Source organism: Carassius carassius, chromosome 46, assembly GCF_963082965.1.
Source record: "Carassius carassius chromosome 46, fCarCar2.1, whole genome shotgun sequence".
Classification (NCBI taxonomy): domain Eukaryota; kingdom Metazoa; phylum Chordata; class Actinopteri; order Cypriniformes; family Cyprinidae; genus Carassius; species Carassius carassius.
The window spans coordinates 7,144,502-7,160,911 of record NC_081800.1 but is presented as its reverse complement, the minus strand read 5'-3'; the positions used below and the strand labels follow the sequence as shown (position 1 = coordinate 7,160,911).

The 16,410-nt window shown below is 41.3% G+C and overlaps 1 protein-coding gene across 1 annotated transcript in view; it reads right to left on the bottom strand.

Moving 5' to 3' along the window:
• Positions 1-16,410, bottom strand: part of LOC132129636 (sterile alpha motif domain-containing protein 10-like) — a 94,483-nt gene that overhangs the window by 39,220 nt on the left and 38,853 nt on the right. The window contains exon 2 of the mRNA XM_059541279.1: positions 10,039-10,217. Coding sequence (XP_059397262.1) covers positions 10,039-10,217 — 179 coding nt within the window. The remainder of the gene's footprint in view (positions 1-10,038; positions 10,218-16,410) is intronic.

Sequence of the window (16,410 nt, the reverse complement as noted above, 5' to 3'; positions counted from 1 at the left end):
GATTAACTGACAACTGTATGCTGATTTGAAAAAGATTGAGCCATTCAGTCTAATTAAGATAGGCTGGCTAAGTTCACTGACTTTTGGTAATCCGTGTTCTTTTCTAAATTGTTCTGTGCCGCTGATGGGGTCGGTAACCTTCGCCGTAATGAGGGAACTAAACAAATCTGGAGGCCAATCTCCTCTGGCTGTCAACCTCAGGTAGCCTCATCACAGCTCTGCTTTAATGGACTGACTGACTGACCCACTGCATGCTAAACAACATTTGTATGTGCACTGTCTGGCACTGTTCCCGTGAAGGAATCAGAAAGTTTACTTGTTTTCCTCTTTCCATTAACCCCGTATTTAGTCTTCTTCATTGTGTTGCCCTTTCTTTAGTAATTTTATGTGCATATAAGGCTTTACACAGAAAGTCAACTGTGCTGCAAAGTCACATATTTAACCAGCAAAAGCAGCCAGTGTGTATGGATACAATGTGATAAGATTGGGTGAATGATGTATCCATGCAGTTTTCCTCTAAATCCATCCAGACGGCTCTAAAAAAACAAATCATTACTATATTATATATATATATAAAATATAATACAATGATAACGTTCATCTTGTGATATGATTCATTATGCACTGCTACAATTTATACTCAAGCGCTGTGCCATCCAGAATTTATTTTAAGCTGGAAGAAATGTGCTTACCAAAAAGATCTTATTTTTACCGCTAATATATTATATTTTGCAGTCATACTTTCACCGTTCGACTCCTCGCGTGTCGCGTTTTTCAAAGCAAAAACGCTGTGTATGGATATGTCATGAAGTATTTCCTGATTCATTTAGTTAACTGCAAAATTTCTAGTGTTTTTTTTTTTTTTTTTTTTTTTTTTTTTACTATAATCAAACAATAATGTAGATTTTATTGTCAAATCAGGCCTTAAAAACTTTTTTTTACAATTTGATTTGTTTATTTTAATTTTAATTTGATCAGTCTACAGTAAATAACGCTCCCAACGCTGGACAACACTGAAAACTCTGACTTCATTTAAGAGTTGTAGACATATTTCCTCATCAAATAGGCCTATCCTCAAATATATTAGATATAATTAAAGTGTATATATAGTAAAATTATTTTATTTACAAATGTTTGATCTTTTATTTGTTAGACTAGGCCTATTTAAATTAATATAGGCTAGGAAGCCTATACATTCATAAATAAGTGCAGTTTATATATGATACCATTTTATTCTTCCTGTTTAACGTTTATTAGACACATGCTGAAATAAAAGGATGCCTTATGTTATGAAAAAAAAGAAAGAACTCACAGCTTATTCTGGATTTTTACAGAATGCAGTTTCACAATTTCCCAAAACAGTTCTTTTTGTTCTTTGTCATAAATACAGTTTACAAAATATCAATCGGAACCCCATCTACTGTAGCTTAAGTTTTCAATGCATTTACACAGGTGTTTCCTTCAGTGAAAATGAAGCACATACAGTATAAACACATACTCTATAAAATGATCGTGTTGCCATTTTCATTTGAAAATTGAAAATTTTCCAGTGCAAGTTGCAAAGAGGTTTGCATACTTGAGCTAAGGAAAGAGGTCTAGAAATGCAAATAGTAAAACTTTGTGTGTGTACAGTAAACAGGTGCGTGTGTGTGTGTGAGACAGAGATTTTGAAGACTTGTATTTGGCATATATGTTAATCCTATCTATGCAATACAGTGGAATACTGCACTTTTTGGTATATACATTTAGCTATACAGGTTCATCTCAAATTAGAATGTTGTGGAAAAGTTTATTAAATTAAATTCAGTGCACACAGACTGAAGTAGTTTAAGTCTTTGGTTCTTTTAATTGTGATGATTTTGGCTCACTTTTAACAGTAATCCACCAATTCACAATCTCAACCAATTAGAATATGGTGACATGCCAATCAGCTAATCAACTCAAAACACCTGCAAAGGTTTCCTGAGCCTTCAAAATGGTCTCTCAGTTTGGTTCAGTAGGCTACACAATCATGGGGAAGACTGCAGATCTGACAGTTGTCCAGAAGACAATCATTGACACCCTTCACAAGGAGGATAAGCCACAAAAATTCATTGCCAAAGACACTGGCTGTTCACAGAGTGCTGTATCCAAGCATGTTAACAGAAAGTTGAATGGAAGAAAAAAGTGTGGTTGCACAACCAACCAAGAGAACCACAGCCTTATGAGGTTTGTCAAGCAAGGCTGTGATCAAGGTATACAGACATGTCAAGGAATTTGGCTACAGTTGAGGTATTCCTCTTGTTAAGCCACTCCTGAACCACAGACAACGTCAGAGGCGTCTTACCTGGGCTAAGGAGAAGAAGAACTGGACTGTTGCCCAGTGGTCCAAAGTCCTCTTTTCAGCAAATTTTGTATTTCATTTGGAAACCAAGCTCATAGAGTCTGGAGGAAGGGTGGAGAAGCTCATAGCCCAAGTTGCTTGAAGTCCAGTGTTAAGTTTCCACAGTCTGTGATGATTTGGGGTGCAATGTCATCTCCTGGTGTTGGTCCATTGTGTTTCTTGAAAACCAAAGACACTGCACCCGTTTACCAAGAAATTTTGGAGCACTTCATGCTTCCTTCTGCTGACCAGCTTTTTGAAGATGCTGATTTCATTTTCCAGCAGGATTTGGCACCTGCCCACACTGCCAAAATCACCAAAAGTTGGTTGAATGACCATGGTGTTGGTGTGCTTGACTGGCCAGCAAACTCACCAGAACTGAACCCCAGAGAGAATCTATGGCGTATTGTCAAGAGGAAGATGAGAAACAAGAGACCAAACAGTGCAGATGAGCTGAAGGCCACTGTCAAAGAAACCTTTGTCCAGATCACCTTAGCAGTGCTACAAACGGATCACCTCCATGCCACGCCGAATTAAGGCAGTAATTAAAGCAAAAGGATCCCCTACCAAGTATTGAGTACATGTACAGTAAATGAAGGCAAACAATTCACTAAAAAGGTTTCTTTTTTTTTGTATTGGTCCTAGGAAGTATTCTAATTTGTTGAGATAATGAATTGGTGGGGTTTTGTTAAATGTGAGCCAAAATCATCTCAATTAAAAGAACCAAAGACTTAAACTACTTCAGTCTGTGTGCATTTCATTTATTTAATACACGAGTTTCACAATTTTAGATGAATTACAGAAATAAATAAACTTTTCCACGACATTCTAATTTATTGAGATACACCTGTATATATTATACCCTCACTGGGAGCTAAGCCCCCATAAAACGAAAATCCTAGAATTGCCCCTTGGATAGCCGATATAGATCAGCTTTTGACAAAAATGCTAAATAGGTTATTTCAACCCAACTTTGGGTCAAATATAGACTAACCCAACTGTTGGGTTAATTTTTTAAATTAATTTTTTAACCGAAAAGTTGAGTTAGTCTATATTTGACACAAAGCTGACCGACACAGCATTTTTTAGAGCGTAGATAAGATACAGTACTCTTTTTACTAAATCCTAAAAGTCTTCTTCTAACAAGCCCCCCTGGAATACATTTTGGAATAACTTTTGAAGAATGTGTTTTACACCTTAATGAAATGCAAAATAAATAAACAAGAAAATATTGTGGGTAAATGAATAAACTGCTTGTGAAACCATTCTCCTACATAGTTGATTAGTCATGGTCATGGTCGTCCTAATTATTTCCATCCTTGACAATCTTTCCAAAAGCAATCTGACACTTTTGCTCACCTTGAAATGACAAACGTTTATCTCTAATCATACCCTCGCCAATCTCCAGCCAAATGCAGTAAATTAATGTTATCTTTAACACAAATCCCATCGGCAAAACAAATTATCATGCCAGGACTGGCCCCATAAGATAACCCTTGTTAGAATAAGCCATAACATAACATCTCGCAAAGGACATCGTTTTGTCACACTAACTGAACTCTACCGACAACTTCTGCCAAGTGCAATCATGTGTAATGGAAGTTTAATCTCAAAATATGATCTAGTAATGATGGATTCATAACCACCAAATCATTTATACGACTGTGTTGTGATTTCATTGGAGACTGGGCTTGTGGGACAGCCATTTAGACAACAGGACTGGCTGCCGGGAGGCTCTCTCGACTTCTGCTATACAATTATACAACATTCTTCATAATACCAGGTTGCGTCTCAAATGGCGATATGATATACTGTAATACTATGCGCATATGAACTGTAGTGTCCAGGTTGTTAGTGGGATATAATACATTTATTTATTTAATTAATATTGTTTTTTTGTTAACACTGACTGCGCCGCACTCGTCTGAATAGGGAGGAGGGAGCAGCAGATCATTTTAATTTAAAGGCGACAAACACAAAATAAAATAAAATTGGCTCATACCCTAAAAGTGGAAATTTCAACAAGCTAAAAAAAATATTCCATGGGGTATTTGTAGATAAAACTTCATATACACACACTCTGGGGACATCAGAGAACTATTTAAAATATTGTATCAATGCATTCTATGGCACCTTTAACCATTCTGTGGAGACACAATCTGAAAGACTCCCACAATTTGTAATTCAAGCGCTGAGAACCCAGTTTAAAGTTTGCTCTTTATTCTAGTTGCCATAACCTTGAATTTCAACAGCTGGCTATGACCTTGTGTGTTTGAATACACTCCAGTGATCTTCTCTCATTCACACACACACACACACACACATATCCAGCATCCCTCATGCAATACCAAGCTCATCTGAGCCAATCCTGAGAAAGGCTTAAAATCTGTTCTATTTAAAGTGATCCTCACAACACCAGAGCGGCTGCATTTACATACACAAACATCTCCTTCAGTTCACTGTCAAGCAGAACAAAGATGTTTAACATATAAAAATAAATAAATCACACGCTACTGACAGCCAGTCTGCTAAACCTTTGTTTTAGGGTGACACATTACAAAAGGATATTTTTTCAGTTCAAACCATTCAAATCAATTATTCAGAACAAAACAGAGTGTAAAGAACACGCTTTTTAAACCTGGTTGTTAAATATTTTATTATAAAGTAATTATGGCCTTCAAGGTTTATGCATACAAAGAGGGAATAATTCATTTCATCTACGCCTCTCACTTGAGTCTACTTATAGAAAAAACATGCGTATTATGAGAGACTTCAGCTTGAGCTTAGCCTGATTCTTTTGTAATAGCTCAAATAATGGGACGCTGTAACATCCAGACATCAGAGGGGCTTTTTCCTCATCACAACAGGTGGATTATGAGCCTGTTATGACAGTTTGAGTGTGCAGTGATAAAGGAAGACAAAGGTAGCACTGACAGATACAGTAGCTCAGAGGAGAAGTTTACCAAGTGCTGCTGAACACATGAAATATCACAGAGCCAATGTTGTAAACAAGTACACCTCTACATGACCTTCAGAGCTGAGCTGATGGATGAAAAAAAAATCCTGGATAATATTAAACACACGTGCCTATGAAAGTCAAGGTCTGCTCACACCAGTCAAACTGCAAAAACAATTTTGCGCAGTGATTATTAACACTCGCAGCTTCCACATAACCATTCATTTTCTGAATGGTTGTCATTTTATAATTTTACATTTTATATTATATAATAATAATAATGAATTCACACTTTGGCAAACAAAGTCCTCAACAATTTTCTAAATCAGTTCAGTAAGTGAATAATAATAATAATTATTATTATTATTATTACTACACTACTACTAATAATAATAATCAAAAAAATAATACATTTTACAGAATGATTGTTGTTTTAATTATATAAATGTTGTTATTGTAATCTTTTATTATATAATAATAATTATTTCATACTTTGGTAAAAAGAGTCCAACGGTAAATATTAGCAATTTTCTGAATGGTTGTCAATTTAGTTACTGAGTAATAAAAATGATAATAACAATAATATTATTATTGAGTAATAATGTATTATTATTGAGTATCGACGGTTTCATCGGGCGCACGCGCCTGGACCTATGTTAACTTCCGGTCTGTGTTGTGTATATCGGTCTAGCTGCAGTGCCTTCTACAAACGCAGTTAAAGTCAAGGTGATGAGTAGACTGAAGTTGGGCTCAGGTGGTTGTGCTGCGGAATGTGTTTCCCATACATTTATTTATTTTTGGAGACTCATCACAATTTTAAAACTGATCGATTTTCAAAAAGGCTTCGTTGAATAAACATGAGTAACGTTATGTACTGCACGTTTTATAATAATAATTCCTTACATTTATATGTTTAAATATCAAAATGTTTTTTTGAAAACAAAAGGTGTTTTTATATCGCTGTATTTCTGAAGGAAGACTTGCATGTTATATGCCTGATAAAGCAGCGTGTGAGCGTACCAGCTCTGCTTTGTTTACAGCTGTTACTGGGGAAACCCGCTTTATGTCTATGCTTTAAAACATCTCCTGCTGGCAAAGAATGAATTTGCATTTTTATTAAGTCCGCCTGATCCACGCAGCAAACATATTTTGTTTGTTATCAAAAAATATCTACTCTAGACGGGCTGTTGTTATTGATTCTATTTGGAAGTCTACCGGAAGTTAAGTTAGGTCCACAAAAGCGCGCATGCGCAGTATGTCACGATCGGTGTTACAGAGAACACAGGAGAGAGAACCAAGTGCAGGTATGTGACTTTATTAAAGGGCAAATCCAAAGGGTTAAACAGTCCAGGCAGGGTCAAAACCGGTAAATCCAAACATAACATAAACAAGAAGGCAAGGCAAGGCAAGGCATTGACGGACATGAATTAACATTTAACATTAAACAAGGACTCCGTAACACAGACTCAGACAGACCGGGTATAAATACACAGAAGGATAAAGGGGAAACAGGAGACAGGTGGGGAACAATCAATTAACTAAACAAGGAGGAAGGTGACCAAATAAGGGAACAGGAAGTGATAAGGTGACAGACACCGTGAGAAAGGAGGACATCTAGTGGAAACCCAGGGACACAACCCAGACACTGTGACAGAACCCCCCCTCTACGGAGCGGCTCCCAGACGCTCCACGACAGACACAAAACAGACCAGGAGGGAGGCGGACAGGTGGAGGCTCAGGGGAAGGGACGGAGGGCCAGAAAAGAAAAACATGGGGAACAGGCACCAGAATGAAACACAACACGGAAAGACCAGGAGGGAGGAGGACCGGAGGAGGTTCAGGGGGAGGGACAGAGGGCCAGACTAACAGAAAGGGACAGGGAAAGACATTAACACAAAAACAAAAGGAAAAAACAACATGAAGCCCCCCAGGGCGGAGCAGAAGACCACCATGTCCGTGTGGTCGGAGCGGAAGCCCCCCAGGGCGGAGCAGAAGACCGCCACGTCCGTGTGGTCAGGGCAAACGCCCCCCAGGGCGGAACGGAAGACCACCACATCCGTGTGGTCAGAGCGGAAGCCCCCCAGGGCGGAGCAGAAGACCACCACGTCCATGTGGTCAGAGCGGAAGCCCCCCAGGGCGGCTGGAGGGTCAACTGGAACCTGACTCGACTCTGGACTGCCTGTGGAGACTTGAGACGCCTCGGCTTCGGGCACCGCCTCTGGAACGGACTCGGGCACTGCCTCGGTCACGGCCTCGGGAGCAGTCTCGGGCACCGCATCGGGAGCGGCCTCGGACACCGCATCGGGAACGGCCTCCACCTCGGCATCGGGCACCGCCTCGGCCTCCGGAACAGCATCGGGCACCGCCTCGGCCTCCGGAACAGCCTCGGGCACCGCCTCGGCCTCCGGAACAGCCTCGGGCACCGCCTCGGCATCGGGCACCGCCTCCGGAACGGCATCGGGCACCGCCTCGGCCTCCGGAACGGCATCGGGCACCGTCTCGGCCTCCGGAACGGCATCGGGCACCGCATCGGCATCGGGTACCGCCTCGGCATCGGGCACCGCCTCGGCCTCCGGAACAGCATCGGGCACCGCCTCGGCCTCCGGAACAGCATCGGGCACCGCCTCGGCATCGGGCACCGCCTCGGCCTCCGGAACAGCATCGGGCACCGCCTCGGCCTCCGGAACAGCATCGGGCACCGCCTCGGCCTCCGGCCCCGCCTCGGCCTCCGGAACCGCATCGGGCACCGCCTCGGCCTCCGGAACAGCATCGGGCACCGCCTCGGCATCGGGCATCGCCTCGGCCTCCGGAACAGCATCGGGCACCGCCTCGGCATCGGGCACCGCCTCGGCCTCCGGAACAGCATCGTGCACCGCCTCGGCCTCCGGAACAGCATCGGGCACCGCCTCGGCCTCCGGAACAGCATCGGGCACCGCCTCGGCCTCCAGAACAGCATCGGGCACCGCCTCGGTCTCCGGAACAGCATCGGGCACCGCCTCGGGAACGTCCTCTGGGCTTTGAGGAACGGTAGACGCCTGTCTCCTCCTCCTCCGCCCTCTATGTTGGCGAGTCGGTGACACCTTGTCTGGAGACTCAGGTGTTGAGTCGGCCATCTTGTGCTGTGGCTCCAAGCTGGCGGCCATCTTGTGCTGTGGCGCTGGGCTGGCGGCCATCTTGTGCTGTGGCGCTGGGCTGGCGGCCATCTTGTGCTGTGGCTCTGGGCTGGCAGCCATCTTGTGCTGTGGCTCTGGGCTGGCAGCCATCTTGTGCTGTGGCGCGGGCTCAGCAGCCATGACGTTAACCGTCTTGGGAATCTCTAGGATCTTGGACAGCGTAGCGAAATAATCCAAGAATGAGTCAGCGGCCCTCTTGGGCGTTGGCGCTGAGCTGGCGGCCATCTTGCACCGTGGCGCTGGACTCGTGATCGCCTTGGGTTGTGGTGCTGTGTTGGCGTCCATCCTGCCTCGTGGCGCTGGACTAGCGGCCATCATGGGCAGTGACGCCACTGTGACGGACGTGCGCTTCCTCTCTCCTCTCCGGCCGCCATGGTGAGACAGTGGCTCTAATCCATCCCACACGAGCCCCGGGTCGAAGGGCGGCCCTGGTTGAGAGCAGTGCTGAGTATCCTCTCGACCACTCCCTCCTCGGCGACCTCCTCTGGTTCCCCGGAAAACCACCAGGCGAGTTCCTTCAAATCCACTCCTCTCCCGCACTGTGGCTGGGGAGGAGACATAAGCCGACATACCGCTGGCTCTTGCAGTGACTGAGTCCTTCTGTCACGATCGGTGTTACAGAGAACACAGGAGAGAGAACCAAGTGCAGGTATGTGACTTTATTAAAGGGCAAATCCAAAGGGTTAAACAGTCCAGGCAGGGTCAAAACCGGTAAATCCAAACATAACATAAACAAGAAGGCAAGGCAAGGCAAGGCAAGGCAAGGCATTGACGGACATGAATTAACATTTAACATTAAACAAGGACTCCGTAACACAGACTCAGACAGACCGGGTATAAATACACAGAAGGATAAAGGGGAAACAGGAGACAGGTGGGGAACAATCAATTAACTAAACAAGGAGGAAGGTGACCAAATAAGGGAACAGGAAGTGATAAGGTGACAGACACCGTGAGAAAGGAGGACATCTAGTGGAAACCCAGGGACACAACCCAGACACTGTGACACAGTAACGTTTGTTTATGTTGTTGCCGTTGAAACCGTCTATAATGTCTTCTTTTGTGATCTGAAAAAAATAAACCTAATGTGGCTTTAGAACAGCATCTGGCTTATTGTGGGGAAGTCATGGCCTAGTGGTTAGAGAGTTTAACTCCTAACCCTAAGGTTGTGGGTTCGAGTCTCGGGCTGACAATACCATGACTGAGGTACCCTTGAGCAAAAAGGCACTGAACCCCCAACTGCTCCCCGGGTGCCGCAGCATAAATGACTGCCCACTGCTCCGGGTGTGTGTTCACAGTGTGTGTGTGTGTGTTCACTGATCTGTGTGTGTGCACTTTGGATGGGTTAAATGCAGAGCACGAATTCTGAGAATGGGTCACCATACTTGGCTGTATGTCATGTCACTATTAACTATGAGAGAGTGAGTGAGCAAAATTAAACGTATGCATCATGCTTAGTTATTGTTTTGGGGCCCCATACCTGAAATCTGCTCAGGGCCCCCAAATCACCAAGTCCACCCCTGCCTATGAGTAGTGTGATTGTGTACCTGTATATCTTCTGTGCCGGGCTGCTGCAGCAGTTTGACGGTCCTCCTCGTCACCCTCTGGCCGCGTCCTTCATGCCAGGTCAGGTTGCCCCCGACCCTACATGGCAGCTGATAGTTGAGCTCCTCTGCTGAGACCGTGTGCTCCAGCGCAGCCCGACAGAAGCTGAAGCTGGACGCAGCTGTGGAGGACAGACAAACAGAGATGTTGAGACTATAGTGTCTACATCACAGCATGTTACACAGGATCATTGTCATTGTTTCAGGAAGCTCCTTGACGCCTGAAACCTGAATGTCAGTCACTACCAACTATTTTTATATGCACTATGCGTAAAACATTTCAATCAGTCGTATGCTTCATTGTTGTCACACAACCTCATTACATTAAACAAAGTTCATCTTAGATTTTTTTTTTTTAATTTTGCATTCTATAATTTAATTTTAAGTAAAAAGGTTTAATATCAAATAATGACATTGCAAATAGAAGGTCAAATATACTGCTTATATTAGCAGATATAGCAATGTATAAGCAAATAGCAGTGTAAAATGTTCAAAATTGTAAATTAAACAGATTCAAAATTTCATGTTTATTTCAATGTGTAACTTTGTAATTATTTGTGAAATTTACTTGCAATTTGTGAGTAAAAATGGATTTAAATACAATCTAAAACCCATTTATTTTTATTTAATAAACATTAATTTATAAACCAGTGCCAAACACTTCATTTTATTTATTTACTAAGCCAATTTAATGTATTTTAAAACAAATAAAAATGCCTTGTGAAAAAATGTGCTTCCTTGTCATCAAAATAATGTGACAATGCAAAGATTTTAAGTTGTGATGAAGCAGAAGTAGTGATGGGTATTTTTTCCATATTGGGACACTTTGATTAAATATTATGAGCTAAAAAAAAAAATACTGAACACATATACATAGATGAATAATTCACTATAAGATCTATTATGCCTACATGTATTTACATTATAAATATTGTGAATTATCATTTCATGCTGACTTTATTGTAATCTTAATAATCTTTAATTACTTAACAGAAATGTTATTCTATTTAAATAAAGCTTAAATCTCGAACATAGTCCAATCTCTCACTTTTCCCTTTCTACCATTTGCAGTCCTCAGCTGCTTTAACCAAACACCCAAATGCAAATAAAAAAACTACAGATGTGCTTATAAAAGGTCATTGGTCTTTCTTTTCCTTTCTCTAACCTTCTCTTACCCCTGGCTATCGCTCTCTTTCTGTGTATCTACCTCTCCCAGTTGGCTTTCTTATGTAAGCCCTTTTTCCAGCATAACTAATGTGATTAGTGCAACGGAGAGCACTCGGCAAGTACAAAATATTTAATGAAGGGTAAAAGATGATACCAGCACATATCAGAATGCAAGAGATTAAAAAAACAAGACCGCAAGTCAGTGAGAAAGAAAGGGAGTGAGAGTGAGAGATCAAAAGTAAGGAAAGACTGTAAATAATGCATTAATGGGCATTCACAAAAACCCAAAAAGCACTGAGATAGCCCTACATGGCTATAAAAAAGTTTTGTAAGACTGGTTAAGCTGGTCTCAAAGCTCTTTGTATAGAGCCTCATTGTGTGAAGAGCTAGAATCCATTGTGTTTCAAACTGTTCTGCAGTCGCCGCTAGCTCTATGTGAACTGAAGTACTATAAAAGCGAATGTGGGAAAATGGAAACTATGGGAAAACCGGCTTGGAGATGCCGACTGCTAAAACAAAATTGTTTCCACCTATCAAAACTATCCCAAAGGGCAGGTTAAGTTCATAGTGCAATCATGGGGTGATGGGAAAAGTGTGGATCATGGAGCAGTTTGTCAGGGTTCAGTGATGCGTTTCCTGTGTCTGGTTTCCTGACTGTTCTTTCTCTTCTGGGCGGACAGGAAACGAAAGCTGCAGGCTTATTACTGCCAATCAAATCCATGGGGAGGCAAAAATTAGAGCGCTCGACGCACTGAGATGGATACGAAACACATCCCATCACTCAAAGAAAGGGGTGTGGTTAAAGTCTGTACAGCAATCTGTCAGTCATCCACAGGGGGATGCGGCTAAGAATGATATTTTCTCTGGATATCCTGCTGGATCTACCCATCTGTCCAAATTACTATGTGTCAGCATTTCAGTCAGATTCAGAGAACACACATTTCCACTTCACATCAAGGAGACATTGGCGGTGTCTGAATATGCCTACTTCCCTACTTGCAGGCAAAAAAACCTATGACCTACTATTCTGACTTTTTCTATTTCTGAATAGATGCATTGAATACAAATGAATGAATTGGTTAAAAGAATGATTCAATGACTCACTCATGAACAAACACTGGATATATAACCCCTCTATATCCTTAATCACTATCCCTTACTTTTGTACAGTCCACTGAATAAGTAAATGAAAATGAGTGAATGAATTCAGAAACTGAGGGCAAGACATGGAAATTCAATTGGTACATCATTCACAGTGTATGTTTTCTTTAGTGGCTAGTTGTTGAGTTGACTCTGAGGTGCATTATGGGATTGATTGAGTGCACTTTATAATGTACACTATGGTTGCAGGCACCACTACAAACAGCTGAAACAGCACTTAAATGGTGCACAGGGGGTGATTTTGGAGACAAGCGCTAAAATTCTGAAATGTTTAATAGCATACTATTCTTACCATTTTTACTATTTCTTTCTATGGTGGAAATAGTAATAGCATGCTAGTATGCCATTCAGAATTTAGTTTCAACCCCAAATGAATCAGTGTTTTTGAACGTACTGGTTTCCGTGATTGATTCACTGACTCATAAAGACCACCTAATTGGCATACTGATGTCACTGAAAAATCCTAAACAATAACAAACTCTTCACATTTGATGACCAGAATAATAAATGTAAATTAGGGCTGTCATTTTAGCATGTTAATTTAACAAATAAATCAGCCTTAGACCTGTATGATATCTTACATTTCATAGAGTTGACTGTTGACAAACATGATGCAGGGCAACAACTAATGCATAAGCTAAGCATAATGTAACATATAAAATGATGTTATTTACATTTAAAATGTAAGGTATTGGTGCAAAAAAAAATGCCCCATATGACTTTTTGTCTCATATTTATATCATATGATAAGCGATATCACAAAAGCAGCAATATCACACAAGTGTTGTTTTTGTCCCAAATAGCATGAGTTAATTTAACAGTTAATTTTGAAAGTTCTGTAAATAAGAAGATAATATTGTGCCGTACTTTATATTATCTATAAAGCCACTGCAGAAACATTTACTACCACCTACTGTCAGTTTTAGTTTATTCTTTAAAGTGTAATTTAATTTTAAAAATAAATAAATAAATATAAAAAAATAATAATAATTAAATTAGGTAATCGTTCACCCAAAAGGAATACTCACTCTCATGTCATTTCAAACCTGTATTACTTTCTTCCTTTTATGGAACATAAAAGAAAATAATGAATAATATTGGTAACTAGAAGAAGGAAGAATGTTGGTAAACAAGCTAATCAGCTGAAATATGGAGATGTTTTCCAAAATACTTCTTCTATGTACCATAATTTATCTTAGGCTGTTATAGCCTTAAAGTTTATGTGTAATACACTTTATGTTGAATCAAATATTTATTTCTAAAGCATTTAAAGCTTTTTGTAATAACTACTTGATATTTTTCTCATTTATCAGAATAATTGCTTTAAATTATCTTTTGGGGGTATTTTCACAGCCAACTTTAATTTGCGATTAATCGCCACATCATGTAAGTAGATCAAACAAATTTAATCAACTGACAGCCCTAATATATTCAAATATATTATGAATATATAAATAACAGCACATTTTGGCTTGATACAAAGACTATATTGTTGATTTTAGCAAATGGTGATCAAAAAAGAAAGTCAGATGAGGCACTCTCTGAGCAACTGCTAACTTTAATACAATGATGCTGTGCCTTTTCGTCTTTAAGATGACTGTTTAGATAATGGTACACTGGTGAAGACAGTCAGGTGTAATATTGGCTAGTGAGATGAATTCTCACCCTCATTGGGCTTCAGAATGTGACCTTGGCCAGAATTGATCTTCAGCCCCTCATTGTGAAGACAAAGGGCAGTCTCAACACCACCATCAGGAGAGGGGAGGAGGCAGACAGCAGAGGTCAAATGTGGACAAAAGTCTGAATATTTCCATTACATATTCTGGGATGGAGATGTACAAAGCTCTTTGAGTGCTGATGCAAGGCAATAAACTGCTTAGATACATGTAACAGAAGACAAAGAGAGGGAAAGGCAAGGGCAGCTAAATTAATCCAAAGAGAGAGAGATCCAATGACAAATGCTATCAACCCTGAAGAAAGAGTCACTCTCCTGCCTGATGTGATTGATGGAATGGCTTAGATCTTCTCCTGCCACAGCAGAAAAAGATTAATCATGAAAGTTTCCAAACTTCTTTGACATTTTCTTGTTTTTTGTTAACAGTTATTAGCAAGCAATTACCCTGCGGTTTGATGTGGCTTGTGGGAAGGTCATACCAAGTTAAAGCCCATGGTAGATTACTGCAGCACTTTTGGAAAAACTCATTCCTTCCTAAAGAAAGTACTACACTACTAAACTTTCCCAGAGGCTCCAAGACTCCTTCACCTGTCAACCAAGTTGGCATCTAAAGCACTTGCACTACCTTCCCCCTTGTAAATGCCACTTACTTCCTGAAGTACCAAGCATAAAACTAAAACAAACACATGCGTGGAAAAAAATATATGAACACATTATAAATCACACAAGCATAATCATATTTTTTTGCATAAACACTACCAGTTAAAAGCCTGGACACCACTACTCTTTCTATTACTATTTTACATGATCATTGGGAGTATAAATCAATACTTTATTATTACTATTTTACATTTTATAATAATAATACAGTCATTAAAGCTATGAAATATACAAGTGGTATGCAAAAAGCATAGGAATTAGGAAATTAGGAAAAAAATGTTTAGTACTGCTTGTTATATTACAAATACATTAAACGTATACTACCTTTTAGAATTTTGGGGTGTGTAGTATTTGTAAATGTTGGAATATACATTTATTAATAATATATGGAATAATGTTTGAATAATTTGTCATTTATTTTTATAATGGCAAAGCTGAATTTTCAACAGCCATTACTCCAGTCTGTTTTCAGGATTCTTGGATCCATAGAACAGCATTTATTTGAAAACAATATATATATATATATATATATATATATATATATATATATATATATATATATATATATATAAAATGTTTCACTGTCATGAGTAGGTTGTGCAAAACATGAAGGAGTATAATCAAAGACAGACACAACCAAACACAAATCCAAATGATAGCAGACAAAGGAACATAAGGGAACAAAGACTTAAGTAATAGAAACTTTAAACTGGGAGAACTGAAACAGGTGTGGAGCTAATGAAATAAAAAAACATGGAAACAAACAAGGCAGGAGAACAGTAACACAAAAAACTAAACCAAAACAGATCATACATGTGACAGATCGCCCACTCCCGGAACGGTGCGTCCTCGCACCGACAAAAATAGTCCAACAGAGGAGGGAGGGTGGGGGTTCAGGAGGCAAGGGGCAGGCAATGGGAAATTGGCATAGTTCATAGGGCGGAGTAGATGGAGGGAGGAGCCAGGAGCAGTAGGAGATCCATAGGCCAGCCAGGTTAGCGGCCCATGGTCGAGCCGATGGCTGGAGGAAACATGGTGGAGATGGGGCTGATAACAGCAGAGGATCGACTGACGGAGATGACGCTGGTGAAGTAGGAGCTGATGGGGAGCCGTGAGGATGGAGCAGAACAGACGCAGAGCCAGGGTGACACCTAGGATCCGGAGGGCCAAGGCAGAGCAGAAGGCTCAGGCGACCAAAGCAGCGGCGGGGCTCCAGAAGACTGCGGCGGCACCGGATCGACTGAGGATGGAAGCGGAGCCAAAGGGTAGGAGGAGCCTGACAGAGCCAGAGGAATGGAGTGACAAGGCGAAGCCAGAGGAGTGGAGTCCCGAGGCAGCGGATGGTCAATGACTGACCAAGGCAGAGCCGAAGGGACAGGCAGGCACTAGTGGAGATTTAACTGATGAACTGGATGGTTTAAGAGGAGGTGGGAGAGGGAGGCTGGGAGGGAACACAAGAGGACTTGAGCTGGGCAGAACCAGCAGAGACACAGGAGATTCAGAGCTGGACGGAATCAGCGGAGACACAGGAGATTCAGAGCTGGACGGAATCAGGGGAGACACAGGAGATTCAGGGCTGGACGGAATCAGGGGAGACACAGGAGATTCAGGGCTGGACGGAATAAGGGGAGACACGGGAGATTCAGAGCTGG